General features: G+C 49.1%; 1 protein-coding gene across 3 annotated transcripts in view; it reads right to left on the reverse strand.

Annotated features, from left to right (window-relative positions):
• Mindy4 (MINDY lysine 48 deubiquitinase 4) overlaps positions 1 to 18,371 on the reverse strand; it is a 124,481-nt gene that overhangs the window by 23,078 nt on the left and 83,032 nt on the right. For all 3 annotated transcript variants that reach the window (XM_060379965.1, XM_021648112.2, XM_060379966.1), the window contains 3 exons: positions 17,394 to 17,457; positions 16,366 to 16,431; positions 10,248 to 10,315 (listed from right to left, as the gene is read on the reverse strand). In XM_060379965.1, the coding sequence (XP_060235948.1) occupies positions 10,248 to 10,315; positions 16,366 to 16,431; positions 17,394 to 17,457 (198 nt within the window). The remainder of the gene's footprint in view (positions 1 to 10,247; positions 10,316 to 16,365; positions 16,432 to 17,393; positions 17,458 to 18,371) is intronic.

Consider the following 18,371-nt stretch of genomic DNA (forward strand, 5'->3'; position numbering starts at 1 on the left):
AATGCATACTGCCCACCATGCCCAGGGCCTGGTCTGTGTCCTACATCCACATCCCAGAAAAGCACTGAGCTGGGGCCAAGGTAGCAAGGGCTCAGTGAGAACCTATTCTCAATAGATGCTCTAAATCTAAAGTGCCCACACACTCACAAACCCAAAATACATACTCCGGTCCTCTGCCCTTCCCAGAAAATCCCCAAAACTCAAACTCCATCATCCTTGCCAGGAAATCGTGTGTGTGTGTGTGTGTGTGTGTGATCATCAAATGGGGAAGTGGTGCTCAGGGAGTTGGGTTTTGGGGAGCATCACAGAGATCTGAAAGAACCACAAAGGCCCAGGGTCCTCTCGGAAGGCCTGTAAGGCTTGCCCACCAGGAGCAGACCAGCGTGCCTGGGAGAGAGCCAGCAAAGGGTGACTCATGGCAAGCACAGCGCTGGGTTGGCGCTAGCTGAGGCAGAAGAATTGATGGAAACGTTCTCTGTGGCATATACAACATCTTCTGATGAGAAGAAAATAACCTCAAAGCAGTCCTGGGGGGACTGATAAGCATCGCTGGCCGCTGGCCACCTGTGGCTTTCAGAAGCAGTCCGATCTTCATAAGCTCTCGGCCGCGTGTTCACCCAGCGGGCTCGAAAGCCTGCGTCAGCTGGGAGAAGAGGGACCAACAGAACGGACAATGGGAGGAAATGGTAATTGCATCCTTAGGTGCAAACACGATGGGAAATTCAGAATTTGCTTGGATCTTAAAAGGGAGGGACATGTGTATTTCACATTAGGGCACTTGGGAGACGCCAAGGAGCAGCTTATGGCTTAAAAGATTTACAACTTTGGCAAATGGCAATGCCCAGTCTTCCCCTGGGGAGTTCTGACGGGGCCCACGTGTGAGAAGTCCTGGGGCAGAGGCCATCCTCCTCTGCTTTGGCTATACAAGAGTTCAGCATACATAGAACCCTGACCTGGCCCTGAGCTCCAGCCCCAGCCTACTGTGTAATAATTGTAAGCTTTTCTTCTCTGGGTCTCAGTCTTCCATTCTGGAGCAAAATGGTCTTGGGCTGAATTATGTCTCAATCTGTATATCAAACCCAGCCTGAAGAAACAAACCTGCTTATTAATCCTGGCTAGAGGCAGAAGGACTGAAAGTCCAAGGTCAATCTGGCATGGTGGCTCACACCTTTAATCCCAGAACTCAGGCAGAGGTAGTCGGATCTCTAAATTCAAGGCCAGCCTGGTCTACAAAGTGCATTCTAGGGCTACAAAGGGAAATCTTATCTCAAAGAGCAAGCAAGCAAACAAACAAACAAATGGAGAGAAAGAGAGAGAGAGAGAGAGAGAGAGAGAGAGAGAGAGAGAGAGAGAAACAAACTCCAAGGTCAGCCAGGTTAGAGCTAGACTGTTTCAAAATTAAAAATGGAAAAAGGGTTGTTGAGCTCAGTGTTAGAGCATTTATCCAGCAATGTGATTCAATCTTCAGTACAGTAACCTGTACACACACACACACACACACACACATACACACAACCCCAACCAACCCTGAGGCCCTCAGACTATGCATTTATGAAGAGTGAGAGCCTTTCTGTGGTGCTTATATTAAAATGAAGCCAGTAGGGCGGGTCCTGACCCCACCAGCCTACAGAGTTGTAAGAGTAAGGGTCTGTATCCAAGTTGCCAGCCTTGTTAAACAGCACCAGCCTAGGATACTAGGACAAGTGACCTCCAATGTCATCATAGACTTAAAGCTCTCAACAAAATCTTCTGTGCAGAAGTCCACTTTACAGAAGCTACAGACAGAGCTTCTACGGGGAAGGCAAAGATAGGCTTGCTTCATAACTCCCACTAGGATATTGAGCCATAAAAGCTAAGAGTCCAGTGTCCACCTGAACCATGTCCCAGAAGCTGTCCTGTGCTTCAGGTTCCTCCAGAAAACTGTGCTTTCCTGCACTGCCAACCCAAAAAGCATAGAGTGGAAAAGCCTGAGTGAACTTGACCATGGTAGGAGGGACTCAATACCAGATGCCCTGCTCCCAACTCCTCAGCATCTGGGAGTAATGGGCCAGGACCAAGGGACCTGTGGGTATCTGGATCATCTAGTGACAAGAGGCAACAGAGAGCTCCTCTTAGGAGGCCAGCAAGGACCAAGCCCCTCAAATCTCACCATCTGGAAGTGCTTTAACCATTGTGCAGAGCCAAGGAATAGAACAGGAGAAACTCAGGGCTAGGAGAGCCCCCGGGGCTCAGTGTTCCGCAGACAAGAAATGCAGGCTCTGGGAGAGAGGAATGGTCCAAGCTAGTGATGGGTTCCACCCAAGACTCAAGGGCTGAAGGTAGTTTCAGACCTCTGCCCACTGTCACACATCTCACAACAGTTAGTGCTTCTGCCGTGGAGCAAGCTGACAAGGCAGGAACTTCACATCCGCCATTGCAAATCCTTCCAAATGCATTCTTGCAAAATCTTTGGGAGGCCAGGAAGGCAAGACCCTCATCGCTCACTGATGGGGAAACTGAAGTCCCAGGAAAAGACTGGACTTTGTTGTGTGGTTACACTGTGACGAGCCAGTGCTCTACATGGCCTGACATACGGCCAGCCACCAGCCTAGCCAGCCAGTTCCAAGCAGGCCAAACCCCTCAAGCCCCACCCAGGTTCCGCCAACTCTGGCTCCAGCCAGCTTGTCCCTTCAACCAAAAGTCTCCCATGTGAACATGGCATTTGGCACAGAAACATCTGAATACAAGGAAAAAATAATAGGCTTGTGTAGTCTAGAGACATGGCCCCATCAATCATCACACCATCTGCTTGAACAAGGCAGGTTGGTGGCCAGCTCAGCCTGGGTCTAACAGAGTGACCAACCTTATCTACCTCACAGCCTGAGTCCACACTGATGGAACAAGAGACCAGGGGAAGGTTAGTGTCCTCTGGGAACTTCTGGGATGGGAACAAGGGTGTTTAGTCTCTAACGCTGATCTCTGAAAGCCTTGTATGAACAGAAAGCAGCCGTCCCTCTTCCATGTAACCATTGGTGTTTGGGCTCTGTAGAGCCAGGTGCCCTGGGTGCACTCCTATGGCCCCTTCCAATGGCTGTACTCCTACTGCACCTCCCGCTTCCTTCAGGGATGTTAGTTTCTGCAGTGGGAAGAGAAGCTGTGATACAACTGAGAGAATCTGGGCTCTAATGAGGCCTGGGTTCGAGTCCAAATGCTTCCATTTAAAACTTGTCCCTTCTTGGGAGTCTGTTTCCCCAAAGGCCGTATGAGGATGGTGATGGCTCCTATTATGGGTTGCTGTGAGAACAGAGTGAGATAAACTATATAAAGCCTCTGGCATGTGGTAAATGTCACTTCCTTTTTCCTACAATCACAATAATTAAAAACAGGAAAACAATGACTGAGAGGTCACGGTTCCTGCAACCTCAACCATTCATGTCACAGCCAAGAGCCTATGGTAAACCTAGGCCTCCAAAAGGTTGAAATGTAGCTGAGGACATCTACAAAGGATTTGGAAAAACAGTAATTCCAGGAAGGCCCAGAGCGAAGGGACAGTGGTCAGATCCTTAAATGTCAGGCCTCTTCTTCCATGTGTGCTGTGGCCCCCTGGGATAACAAGAGCTACCCTACAGGATCATTATAAGGAGAAACCAAAACATGGATAAACCTTGCATATTGTGAGAACCACAACCCCATGGCAGGAGAGCTAGGTCCTTCCCACTCTCAGGCAGTGAGAAGAAGAAAATACTTAAAGGATGCTCCACAGAGTGAAGAAGCACCTGCCTGAAGGAAGAAAAAGAAAGCACAGGAAGCCCTAGCCTTCAGTACTGCTCAGGATACCCTTAAGGAAGCCATGGCCTTCATGACTGCTCAGGATACCCCTAAGGAAGCCATGGCCTTCAGCACTGCCCAGAGCACCCACCAGGCTGCCAGTGCCTCATGACTTATAATCTCTCCCTGGCTCTGGTGCCATTCCTGTCAGTCAGACCCCTAGCAGCTGATTTTTCTATCTGATAAGCCCTAATTGCCAATCCTCATAGCTCTGATAAGTGTTTCCTCCTCCATAAAGAAATCCAGCCCTTCTTTACCTCAGGAACACAAATACTCCCATCTCCAGAGCCTAACTGCTCTCATATGACCACTTTGCCCCTCTACACATCAAGGGCTTTTAGGACCAGGTATGTCCTTTGGGGTTCCTTACTGCAGGGAACAGGGCTTTAGACATTGCAGATGTATAGCAAGGTGGGAGAAGCTGTGAACAAAGGATGCCCTGAAAATAGCTTCCAATAGCTAGATTCCAGGTGGCAAGCCAAGGAGGGGATAACTAAGCAGATTACCATTGGTCCAGGCTGCCCTTCTACAAGGCTGAGCGTGTCCCCCTCCTCTCCTCCTACTGAGGCCTGTCCTCTTCATCTGGATACCTGAACCCTCAGTGGAAGAAATGGGGAGAAGCAAAGCATACACATGGGCATGACAATCAGGAGGGCTTTCTGTTCAGCTATCAACCACACTGCATCTTGGACCACAGAGAGTGGGCCCCTGTCATATACACTCTGGCAGCTGAACTTGGAAGCAGAGAAGGCCATCAAGTGCCCAGGCTGATGTGGGCCTCTGGAGCCTTGCTTTCCACTCCTTCTAAGGTATCAGACACACCTGAATACCACTTGTCACCCATACCCCAGGAAAGAAGACCTCTGCACAGCCTATTAAGCTCGGAGCTACCAGACAAGGAGCAGTCAGCTGTGACACTAACTTATCCTTCACTTCTCAAAGACCTTGAGAAGTGAGAGAGCAGTCTCAGCCCTATGGTCTGTTCCTTGGGCTGCCACATAGTCACAAAAGCCCACAGTGGCTGCAAGGACCTTCTCCTTCTCTCCTCTGATTCTGGCTAAATTGCTTTCAGACCACAGACAGGGTGCTGGCTAGGTTTATGTCAACTTGATACAAACTGAAGTCGTCTGAGAGGAGGGAACCTCAATTGAGAAAATGTCTTCATAAGATCAAGCAGTAGGCCAGCCCTAATGTTGTGACCCTTTAATACAGTTCCTCATGTTGTGGTGACCGGACCCCCACCAACCATAAACTTATTTTTTTGTTGTTTCTTCATGACTGTAATTTTGCTACTGCTATGAAATGTAATGTAAATATTTTTAGAGACAGAGATTTACTGAAGGGATCATGAGCCACAGGTTGTGAACCACTGCTATAGAGAATTTTCTTTATTAGTGATTGATGGGAGAGGGCCCTGCCCATTGTGGCTGATGCCACCGCTGGGTTGTTGGTTCTAGGATAAGAAAATAGACTGAGCAAGCCACATGAATCAAGCCAGTAATCAGCACCCCTCCGTGACCTCTGCATCAGCTCCAGCTTCTAGGTTCCTACCCCGTATGAGTTCCTGCCCTGGCTTCCTTCAGTGATGAAAGTATATGGAAATATAAGCCCAATAAACCCTTTCCTCCCCAACTTGTTTTTTGGTCATGGTGTTTCATCAAAGCAATAGAAACTAAGACGCACTCCTTGAGGGGAGAGGATGGCAGACCCTGGCCACATACTTATGGGGCAATTGAAAGGATGCCTCAATGTTAGGGAGTCCGGGTGAGGCATTTGCTAAGACAGGGAGACTTCCAGCACTTGGGACGTCCTTCCATACATGACCTTGGTCTCCTGCAGTTTAGCTGAAAATGTTTGTTAGTGTAGTCTCCCCTTGTGGGAAGTACTATTGGAATTCACTGAGGGCCTTCTCCCCATCTCTCAGTTGCAGTCTAAAGATGTTAATGTATCCAAGGGCCTTTCCCCATGCTGGGCTGCCTTGCACATTATGAAGGAGCCACACGTAGGAGAGGACTGGAGATCTGCCCTGCAACATGAGGCCTGGGGTTGTCTGTGACGAGGGCCCAGACGTCGGGGTTCCTGGTCTGGGCAGCTGAGAAAGCTTAGGAAGTCTGAGGGTGGGGCCTGCCAAGCATTGTGCCTCCTTCATCATGATGACAGCCATACGTGTGCAGGGACAGCAGGTTCCCAACAAGAGCTTCCTACTTCTTAGCCTTACTGCCTGTGTCTCTGGCCTCCCAGCTCCCTCTGGGAAGCTGTAACCATGCTTGCCTTTATCTATATCTGAGAGGAGCCCATAGGGCCATCTGCAAACTGACCATGGCTCTTGTCCTATTTTCTATGCTCCCTCATGCCTCCACTTCCTTACCTAAGCCAATGCATCCTACCCCAGACCAGCGGAGTGATTATCTGGTTTGTAAATGTCTTCCTGGGGGCACCCTAGGTTTCACACAGTCTATTTTGGGAACATCCAGAGATGGACACACAAAGATATTAGGTCTGGAGCCTGACACCTGGCAGGGTATAAACCATAGGAGTCTGATTCTAATTGGGAAATAAGAGATGGGTACAGATGCAGAGGACAGGTCCAAGTCCCAGAGACAGCATTTACTCCCAGATGTCTTTCCCCTCCAGCCAGGCTTGAATGAGTTAAGTTTGGGCTTCTGCTTCTGTGGCTTGACTGACCTTCTGTCACTTTCCTCTAGCCAGGGTTCATGGCTGACTTTTATTTCAGGGATATTTTCTCAAGGAAAGAAACTGTCCTGCTGGCTCTGGTGTTTCTAATCTCAAGAGTTTTGAGGGCAGCAGTCACATGGTCGGATGCAGTGTGGCTAGACCCTGGCCCTCAATGCCTGGCTGTGCTGCCCAGCATTGTGTGTCTGGACTCTCGAGACTGCCCTTCAGCTGCCAAAGATGCTGCAGTAATGAGTACTGATGGCCCACTGGATAAAAAACCTCTTCAGGCTGCCAGCATGACCTCTTGCCACTGGCAGGCACTGCCCCACGGTGAGCCAGGCTGTGCTTCCCACAGCACCCTTCTCCCCTCCCCACCTCTAGCCCTGAGTCACCCAAGCCTGCTAAGGAGAGTGTCTGAACAACTCTGGGGGCTTGCAAGAGCTCCCTGGGGACATCTCTAGGTACATGACTCAGTTTAGAGATGCAGGAAAACGTGATGAAATGTGATGTGGCTTTTCTGTAAGCAAATGCAGATCTTAAGAAAGAGTATGAACAGCCTGAAATCAGGTAGGGGGAGGCAACCCCCCCTCCTCACTCGGGGAAGTGAAACTCAGAGGCCTGCTTCTGCCTGCTCCTAGGAGCAGCTGGGCTGGGTATGTGGGGCTTGCATCTGCCCACAGCATCCCCCCTCGCACCACTCTGGCTTAGGAATGACCCACGGGTGATATAAGGGCAGCCTCTGGGCTGGAGAGAGCCCTGCCAGGAAGCGGGGGAATGTGTTGTACCCCTCTGTCACAATTCACCTCACACGTCATTGATATAATCCTCTGAACAGTCTCAACAGTAATATCCATCTCAATAACCACACAACACACACACAGACAGACACACATGTACACACATATATACACATGTGGACATGTACATAGACACACACACATAGACACACATGTGCATACAGACACAGACACACACAGTGTTTGGAATAAACTAGGGAGGCCTTCCCAGCCCAGCACCCTCATGGCTGAGCAGCATTTGATATTAGACGCTCTGGGCTCCTAGAACCTGTTACCAACCACCACCCAAAGTGGTAACAGACCAGAAACAGCATCAAAGGATTTTCCAAAGCTGACTCAGAACCCAGAGCAGGAAGGCCCTTGGCCATCAACTGCTGCCTACATTTTTTAAGCAGAGCTAGGACTTCTCTAAGGAAGAGCCATGCCAGACTCTGAGGAGGGACAGGCAGGGCCCTTGCCCTCCCCACCACCTCCCCACTCACCAGTCCCTTGACTGCTTCTGTTTTACACAGTGAGCTTTGAAGTGACTTTTTTTCTTCCTTTTTTGTTTTCTGAAATAGATTTTTTTTCTGAATAATAAATTCAATCTAGTTTCATTTCAATGAGAGTTTAAAAGATACTATCCTAGCAACAGTCATGCTGGAGACACACTGGCTGCAGGCCACAGGGTGAATCCAAGTGCCCTTGATCTACAATGAAGCTGTCTAAGGTTTGCTTTCATGGTATCACCAACAGGCCACCTGGTGCCTGAGCTGGGAGATATCTGTACTTCTGTGTCCATGTGAAAGGTCTATGTGCAAGGTCTTTGAGGGTTGACCCCCAAGGTGGTAGACGGGAAGTTGGTTTTCCCAGTCCGAGGGCTATTGCCCAGGGGAGCACAGCCATCAGCAGAACTGTCTCTCCAAAGCTGGGAGCTGAGGGCTGTGGACTTTTCAACAGCACTCTCAGAATCTGGGCAGCATTGGGACAGCCCGGTTGTTCCTGCCCTCAGGGTTGCTCCATCTTTACTCTGAAGGAAGCCCCTGGGTCATGGGTGGGACAGACAAGGTTAGTTCTTCTGGGATGCTCCCACCGCAAACAGCCTTCTGAGAGTATAGGCCACCCAGGCTAACATGAGGGATGAGCAGCCCAGGACACTTCTTAGGGAAAGAACTACAGCAAGAGGAGCAATCAGGCCCCACCCCAAATCTGTCTATCACCCAAATCCACCTCCATATGCAGCAAAGCAGAAGAGCTGGGTGGGGCCAGCCTGCTTGGGAGCTGGCTGCCAGGTTGCCTTGATGTGGAGCCTAGGTAAACCATTCACCTCCTAAAGCCACAGTGACCATAGCGGACCCATACCCTGGGGGGCAGGGTAGAGTCTCCACGTGTTCTAGAATAACTGTCAAGGCAAAGGGTTGGGCTCACTGAAGATGTGTGAGATGCTGACTGCTATTATTCTCACTCTACATGGGTCTGTGCTCTATTCTGTCCTCTAAGGAAAGGTAAGGAGAGAACACCAGGTGAGACAAAACACGACCCATAACCAGTCCTTACGCAGCTTCTTGGGAAGGAAGAGGCCTGACCTAAACTATCCTGCCTTAGGAAATATAAGGCACTCGTCTACACAGGGCTCAAGAAAGCTGCCCAGAGGCCCTGGAGTCAGGTGGACTGCACCTTTGTCTCCACGCTGCATATGTGCAGATACTTGGGTGTGCCTATCTGTGAGTCAGTGTCTGCGTACTTTGTGTCCATCTGTGTGTGTCCACATATGCACACACACATGCACGTAGATGCATGTGTTGCCAAGACTGTAACTGCCCTCTCCACCCTGAATGACCACAAATGGCATAACCTGGAGGGGGACTGCCCTGACCTGCCTAGCCAAGCTAGATGAGTCAGTGAGGTAGCAATATTGCTCTCCAGTTCTGCCCAATGGGAAGACCACTTAGATGCTGTGCCCAGACTCCCTTCTGGGGGGAGAGGGCTACATGCAGGAGCTTGCATGTGTCCAAGGTGCCTGTTCACCCTTACTGCTCCAAGGAGTGCAGCGGCCAGCAGTTATTAGGCAAGATAACTTGGACCCTGAGCCAGAAGCTCCTGTACAGATGGGGAAGCTGAAGTTAGAACTACCTGGTTCTCACGAGCACAGCTCCCCTCAGTGAGGCTGAAAGCTCCCCCATCCAGCCCTCCCACCATCCAGGGATTAGCAAGGCAAGCCTGGGAGAAGTTAGAAAGGCTTATGGTCTCCGTGCACGTGAGCCCATACCAGGAATGAATCATATCATTATGGCAGGATTAGAAGTAAAATGCCATTAGAAAGTGCTGTGCACACCCTGGTTTAATAAGGTCAGCATCAGCCAGCAGCAGGAGGGCCAGTGCACGAGGCTGCAAAGCCCCATGCCTCCTCCTGCCCACAGCACAGGCCCAAGGAGACAGCACTAGGCCGCCAGCCCAGCTGACATAGATGGGAAACAAATGCTCTTTCTGCCAGGGTAACCCAGGCTCAACCCTTTTCCCAAACCTGCTAAGAGCTATTTCAAAAATCTCCCTCACCAGGTACTCCTGATCAAACTCCCTCCACTCCCGGCCAAGTTCCATACCCTGGAACTGCCTATGCTTGGAAGGAATGGAGAATCAATTGATTGTACTTAACAGAAAATTCATGTGCTATTAATCTGCTGGGTTCCCGAATGGCAAAGCCCAGGTCTCTGCCTCCATTATCCAGCCCTTGCACACGTATCAGGAGAATCTTACTGAGTGCTGAAGCCTGAAACTACTGCAGTGGCATGAAAGTTCTTTGAGGGAGGGAGGGGGTCTCCCCTGCCAACCCCAGCACATATGGAAGGCCACAGAGAAGACAACTCCAGGAAGATGTGCATATAGACAAGACTATGACCACTCTTCTCCATGGCCCATCCCCAGCTTTTCCTCCTTGCTGCTTCATCTAGTTTAGGGAATAAGACAGGAGTGAAAGCAGATACTCACAGCTCCGGAGACCTGGACAGGATGGCAGACAAGGTGAGCAGGATGCAACCATAGGGTCCCACTTCAAACTGAGTGAGGAGGGAAGAGGACCTGTTAAACACACATCTTCACTCTTCAAGCCACCTATGCAGTCATACCCAAAGCACAGCCTGCCAGGGCCTTGGCTTCATGGCTTCCAGCCCAGCCACAGAGGTTGGTAGGTAGCCATAGAGAGCATACCTCATTCAGGTCTTCCTAGTCGGGCCTTCTAAAGGACAGAGGAGCACAGAGCTGAGACACCAAACCTGGGTGTGGCACAAATGCCATCATGGAGCCCATGTATGACCCCAGAGGCAACAAAGCCCAGAAGCAAGTGGCAATGGGAACACATTCCATCCCGGGACCACTGTCACCTCTGACCCTGACAGGAGGGAGCTGAGCTCTGCTGTTATTGCCTGCTGAACGAGGCTGTCCAGCTCCTGGGTGCACGGTAGAGGCCTAATAGGGGTCTGCCTGACACAGCTCCTTATACAGAAGAACTGAACTGTGCAGTCAGCAAGTGGAGAGCAGATGTACAACAGGGCTGCCATCCACTAGAAAATCCCACCTTTGTTCCAAATTTACTATTTTAAAGGGATTTTTTTTTTTTTTTTTTTTTTTTTTTTTTACTATGTAACTTTGATTATCTGGTTATCTTGGGTTTGATTTGCCTGATACTAAAATGTTGCTGATGCTGCATCTGGTCTATTTTGCATTTCAGTCTCCTCCCACTGTCTGCCTAGCTTGACAACCTGAGCAGCCACCTGACTGTAGAGGTGTCTCTGAACTTCCTGGTCCCTACCTATTTTTCTCCACTGTAAAATACAGGCAAGGTAGAAGTCTCTGCTTAGAGAAAGTTGTGAAACACTTAGAGCAGAGCCTTCTGGCACCCACAGCAGCTTTGGCACACTGTGGTTTAGAGCAGGGCATGTTGGCACCTATGGTAGCTCTGATACACTATGGCACACTGCCAGCCCCACACTACCCACTTGCCCCATTTGCCCAGGGACCGAAGTGTGCTGGTTAGTTTTGTTTCCTTTTTTTCTTATTGTTTTGATTTGATGTTGGCAATTTGACACAAGCTAGAGTCATCTAGTAAGAAAATGCTCAGTTGAGAAAATGCCTCTACCAGATCGCCTATAGGTAAGTCCCTAGGGCATTTCCTTGACTGATGATTGGTAATATATTTTATTATTATGTTCTTTTCTAATGAGAGACAGAAATGGGGTTGATCAAGATGGAAGGAGAGGTGGGGAGGAACTGGGAGGGTTAGAGGAAGGGGAAACTGTAAAAAGGATATGTCATGTGAGAAAATAATCTATTTTCAATAAGGGAGGTGGGAAATAAAAATTTTGAAAATTGAAAAATAAAAAAATATTAAAGAAAGAGGAAATAGAAAGACTTGGAGGAGCTCCACAAGGAGAGAAAAAACAATCTGGGCACAGGGGTCTTTTCTGAGACTGATACTCCAACCAAGGACCATTCATGGAGATAACCTAGAACCCCTGCACAGATGTAACCCATGGCAACTCAGTGTCCAAGTGGGTTCCATAGTACTAGGAACAGGGACTGTCTCTGACATGAACTCAATGGCAGGCTCTTAGATCATTTCCCCATTGGGGGAAGGTGCAGCCTTACCAGGCCACTGAAGAAGACAATGCAGCCACTCCTGATGAGACCTGATAGACTAGGATAGATGAAAGGGGAGGAGGACCTCCCCTATCAGTGGACTGGGGGAGGGGCATGGGTGGAGAAGACAGAGGAAGGAAGGGAGGGAACGAGGGAGGGGGCTACAGTTGGGATACAAAGTGAATAAACTGTAATTAATAAAAAAATAAACTTAAAAAATAAAATAAAATAAAAATAAAAAGCAGGATGAACAAGCCATGGGGAGCAAGCCAGTAAGCAGCATTCTTCTATGTCTTCTGCTTCAATTCCTGTTCCAGGTTCCTGCCTACAGTTCCTACCTGACTTCCCTCAGCAATACAGTATGACCTGAGTGTTGTTAACCGAAATAAATTCTTTCCTCCCCAAATTATTGTTGGTCATGGTGTTTTATTTTGGTTTTGATCTGGGGTTTTTTGTTTGTTTTTCTGAGACAGGGTTTTTTTCTGTTTAACAGCCCTGGCTGTCCTGGACCCCATGTTGGCCCCAAACTCACAGAGATTCACCTGCCTCTGTCTCCCAAGTGCTGGGATTACGAGTGTGTGCCACCATACCTGGCTGGTCACGGTGTTTTATCAAAGCAATATAAGCCTAACTAAGTCAATAGTCTACTGAAATGAAGACTCAACAGCTCCCAGCCCCAAACCAGTATGAAAGTTTACTCATCCCCCTTCGGGCATGATGAACCGTGTTTGAAAATGCAGTTATAATAGCTAGTACTCCTTGTATGGCAACAATAATTTTTAGACTGAAAGCTAAAAGAAGAAAGGGCTATTTCAACAAGAATGATGTAATGAGTACATTTTTATTTTTTCCTTGGCCACCAAGAAACTCAGAATCAAATATAGTATTCCAGTTCGGAAGCTATTACAGCTCAGGGTTCTAATGAAATTACCTCTCCTTCAAAGCTCAGTCTTCATTTTCACCCTGGAACTCAAACAGTCAGTTAACTGACCATAAAAATGTAACAATGAGCAGAGTCCCTACACCAAGCGCATGTGGTGTACCTCTGTGATCTCAGCACTGGCAGGTCAACAGAACTGCAGCCTCAGGCCTGTGTGCTGCGCTAGTTAGTTTTGGTTAGGGTTGTAAATGAGGGCGAGGCCGGCCTGGGCTGTATAGAGAGACCCTGTTACAGGAAAAGACAATATAAGAGGCCCGTCTCTACTAAGGAGCTACCTGAGAAGCAGGTGGGCACTTGTCTGCTCGGAGGGGGTGACTCAGAAAGGAAAGAAAGAAAGAAAGAAAGAAAGAAAGAAAGAAAGAAAGAAAGAAAGAAAGAAAGAAAGAAAGAAAGAAAGAAAACTTGAGCTTAGCCAGAGCAGGGTGGTGAGCTCCTCTGAAAACACATGGAGTCCTCACACGAAGCTGAGTGTAGGGAGGGAGAGGCAGCAAGAAGAGACATGATCACTGTCTTGGACGAGGAGAGTGAATGCAAAGCCGGAGAAGCAGCCCAGAGGGGACCAGAGAGCCTTGAAAACACCACTCATTTTATAAACAGTCTCAACTCTTACTGTGGCAACAAAGTAAGTGAATGAACACCACTCAACCTCATCTAAATCCTGTGACTTCAAACCAGACACTTGGTGTACATTCTCAAAGATAATTCCTGTGCAAGTGATAGCTGCAAAGTAATGCTGCTGTCCCCAGTCAGGTGACCCAGGCTTGGGAGGACTCTGATCCTATGTGCAGCTTTGATACAACCTTGTAGTTGCCTAAGGGAAGTCACCAAGCTCTGCCTCTGTCTCCCCACGGCCTCACTCTTTGTCTAGGGGAAGCCTCGGCATTAGGATCTGTCTCCCAGGCCAGGCCTGTGGAACCTATCACCCTGCAGAGCTGTGGTACAGCTGTGAACACGCAAGCCCCTGCAGCTGAACTCACCATACACAGTGGGAAGCTGTGACTCTGCAGTGTGGCATAGTTCCAGTCCTTAGGATACCTCAGTGAGTGTTTGCTTTGGGCCCCCAGAGAGAAAAAAAACCCAACCCAACTTGGCCTTCTCTTCCCTCTCAGAACACAACTGAATGGCCCCAATATTCCTTCTTGCTTTTAAAAATATTTACTAAAATTATCTCATCAAATTCAAGCTGCCAAGACATGGGAGGCCTCAGGGCATCATGATGGTAGGAGAGGTAACCTGGGCCGGAAGCTATGGCTAGGGGTGGGAACAATGTCTGGTGCCACTTGGGAAGAAGGAGCCATTCTGCCAGCTTAGCTCTGGCCCTGGAAAGACATGAGCCCACCAATGGGCCGCTTGCACTGGCTTGGAGCCACCAGACGCCTCTCGAATGGTGAATAGCAATGAAAACAACATGAAGGCTGTTTATTTTGGGCAAAGGTGGCGTGCATTTCCAAGCCTGGCACGAGGAGCCTCTCTTAAGCATAGCCCATGAAAAATGGATTTGGTGTGTTCAGTGCTGAGGCAGCTCAATGACTTCCAGAAAAAATATAAATTAAGTTGTGGGGGAAACACAGTTTCCAGGGGAATGAGGCCAGGTATTGTCTAGACCTGAGGAACCATAGCTACAGAGGAGAGATGCCTAGAGCCCAAACGTGTAAATGAGGGGACCCTCATCTGAGAGCAGGCCCCTCTCTCTGAACTTCTTCATGGTTTCTGTCATGCACAGGCTTCATGGAAAAACCAGGGCACAGGCTGAGGCATGAGACCCCACTTGCAGGCAAGGATACAGAGGCCCTAGTATTTAGAGCCACCATCACAGGGCAGTGACTTGGTCCCAGGGCCTTTCATGGACTGCACTATGGGTACTCCTCAGTCCTTAATCACATCACTTTTCTTCCATGGCTGGGATATCTCCATGCTAAGAAGTCAATCTTCCATGGGCCTCCCTCAGGTATCCTGCTGTGTCCTCAGACACATCCATTCAAAGACAGCCCTGCTTCTGCTCACTCGGAGTGCCTGCCCTCTGTGTAGAAAGCATTTTACTATAGGTGCTCCAAAGTGTTCATTGATCTAGATGCTATTCAACTTCTCCAGCTTCCATTTCTAGATGAAGAAATGGGGCTTTCCTAAGGCCAAGGCCACACTCAACCAGAGGTAAGTCCAGGAGGTGCCTGGGCCCTTGGTTCATGCCCTCTCCTTGCTCTCAGCAAGGATAGGGAACAGTGTCATTGGCAGACACCCTACAGGATTATTCCAAGAAATAAACAGAGAGAACCAGGGATGAGGCACATAACAAACAGCATTCTAGGATCCTCTCTACATGTCACTCCTCTCCCTAGACCAAATGGGAAGCTGTCCCAACCAAGGCAACTGTGCAGGCCCCAGCTCTCCTGGGCTTCCCCAGAATGGGAAGTGGCAGCTCTAGGACTAACGGGCTTTGGGGGGGGGGGGAGCAGTGCCCTATGACCACGCCTATCTTCAGTCATTCTTAGTGTGGAACTGTTTACTTCCTAGGGAACATCTGGTGCTATCAGGGTCAGGATGCTTCTGGGGCTGTGCCAAGACTCTCAGGATCATCAGGGAAAAGTGCTGAGAAAGGGCATCTGAGAGTGAGAACTTCAGGTTGGGACCTAGTCAATTCTCCCTCCCAAGGCTCACCACTCAGCTCCCCACCCGAGTCTTTCCTGACCCTCATGGAGCAAGAGCATTCAAGAAAAGACTTCCTTCTTTACATGCCCATACCATGAAGCTAGAGCCCCTGCACCAATCGTGAGGCAGGCTGGCTGCTGTCCAGGCATGAGAGATGTGGTAAATGAGGTACAGGGAGCTTCAGGATGGAAATCAAGTCTCAGAGCCACTCAGATCCAAAGCCAAGATCCAAACCAAGATCCCAACCAGACTGACTACCTCCAGAAGCCTTGTCCTTTGCCCCTGGAATGTACGACACCTCCACCCACCCCACAGTGCTTTATCCCACAGGGAATTTTATGTTTCCCCATCCTACCTGGCCATAGCCAATCTCAGAACCAACAGGGAAATGGTGCCCTCCTTGAGCAAACCAGGTGCTTTAGGGTCCTGCATGGTTCAAAACCCTCTTCCCCGGGACACTGGTAAGGTCCTGTGCCAGACAGGGTCTCCTCCAGCACCACTGAGAAAGCTGCTCTTTCATCACCTCCCAGCTTGTCCCAGAACCCTCTCTCTTGATTGAGAGTCTGGCCTTCTAAAGCGGCTGCTTACTTCAGCAGAGGGAAAGCCCTAGAAAGCTAAACCTCAACTTGGCTTCTAATCCCAGATACAGTCAGTCCATTTGCTACAGCTCCCTTATCATCACTACTAGCCTGCAAGGATGGCATAGAAACCGTGTCTCCGACACACACCCACACTTCTCCAGCCTACATCAGCACATTCTTCTCAGTTCCTTTGCCAACACCAGGGTGGAGACAGCCAGAGCACGACTTCACCTACCACCCTCTTCCACAAAGAAACTAGGAAGCTTAGCAATGCTCATGCCTCCACAGAAACCACTGCTCGTACCTGATGAATGCTCTGCTGGAGAAAAGTCACCAGGTCCTCACAGCAGGTCCAACTATACAGTGTGAGCTGTGAAGAAACACACACAGGGTGAGCTACATTTCCCCAGGGACTGAACCCCATGCTGGGTCAGGCCCTGGCTTTACTACTACAAAAAAAAAAAAAAAGCATGAGTTGTGTGAGTGACCCTGGGATGTCCAGCACTACTGGGTAAGCTCTAGTTAGTCCTCTTGTAGAGCCCCCACACTCTCATTATGGTACACCAGGGATCCAGCTCCCTGTCTGTGGAGGGTAAAACAAGGAAGAGGAGGAACAGGGAAGAACCACTTCTCCATGTCACCATGGCCAGGCTGGGTCAAAACCCAACAAGCTGTTCTCAGGCAGGTCAGGGAAACACACACACACACACACACACACACACACACACACACACATTTCCAGAAACATTCAGTCAAACAAGGTCCTGAATGAGGGTTCAAGGATGACATGTGTGCATGGATAGGCATAGGAAACAAGTTGGCAAAAATAGTCAGTGAAGGTGTTTGAGGTTTTAAGTATCTTCACTGTGTCTGCGTTTTCAATAACACAAGGTATCTTTCCTATTTCCTCCTTCACTTGTACTTAGGTTGGGCCAATGGCTGCTGCTCCATGTTATCAATGTCCACTCCTCCTTTCTACATTCCACTGCCTCTCCCCATCTATGAGAATGCTAGAAAAGATCCTAAAGACACAGGAGGGGCCGAAGGCCAGCACAGCAAGGGACTCTGCACACAGGGTACTAAGGGCACTTCTATACCTGTGCACATAGAGGTGATGAGGAGACACTGGGCCTCTCAGCCACTGAGACAGCTCTGACAAGAGCCAATCCCCAAAGCCACCCAGCTCTCCCCCACTCCCAAAGGGCAGATTTCTGGAGCCTGGGCTACAGGGATGGCCAGCCAGCCCCAGCTGGGGGAGGATTTACTTATAGGAAAGGAGATAGTCCCCAAACAAAGCCAAAGGTGGCACGATAGTTTTCCAGAAAGCCGTACTGTTTCTAAGACTCCATCTGCTTTGTATTTCCCTGTTGGACTGAAGTGCGGTGTTCCTGAAGCCCTAAAAAGGAAAAGAAGGTGCGTAAGTCCTCCACCAGATGAAAAGGCATGCCTTCCAGCCAGCAAGACCACGTGTGCCATGAAATAAATGAGGGCAGGAGTGACAGCTCCAGAGAACAGAGCCAAGGGCTTCTTGGTTTTCCTGCTATGAACTCACCCATGAGTGCGGGCATGGAAAAAGAGAGTGGTGGGTGAGCTTGGAACAACCACGCCTAGGTCTGGCAGGAGGTGATCTGACTCTCCCTTACAGTTGGCAAACACATCTACAGAGGAAGGACTGCTGGCTTGACACTGTCTTCATCCAGGCCAAGGAGTCTAGCCATCCTCTTAGAAGCCTCCCCACCCACTGAGACTCCCCCAGCAACAAAAACGAGTGTGTTGCCCAGGGCAGCCCTGAGTAACAGTAAGATATGGGTTTGCGACCCACTTGCTTCTATGTGGCCTGGGACAGATCATCTTTCTTCTCTGGGCTTCTGTTCCATAAGCTCTTGTGCCCTCTGGTCTTAGAACTGGCAAATAGTCAGGTGCCAAGGTTAATAAGCTGAGTGGCATAGGATACCAAAGGCAGGTAACAGGAGCCTATAACCCCACCCATAACTGATGTGATACCCAGATAGTGCCCTAAGTACATCACATTTATTATCCACCATCTATTTACATTAATAAATGATGCATACTGATAACATTACTATATCTAATACATATCATTTATTCATACTTACTCATTTAGTTCTCATAACCATTAAGCCATCATTATTATCACCCCCATTTTCTAAACAAGCGATCAAATGAGGCATAGGGAGGTAGGGTCAGTTCCCAAAGTTACATATCCAACAAGCAAAAGTTTTGAGAGTCTACCTTAGAAAGACTCCTTTCTTATGCATTATGTTAAATCCCCAAACTACCTCCTTTCCC

This window comes from Meriones unguiculatus, chromosome 3, assembly GCF_030254825.1.
Source record: "Meriones unguiculatus strain TT.TT164.6M chromosome 3, Bangor_MerUng_6.1, whole genome shotgun sequence".
NCBI classification, from domain to species: Eukaryota; Metazoa; Chordata; class Mammalia; order Rodentia; family Muridae; genus Meriones; species Meriones unguiculatus.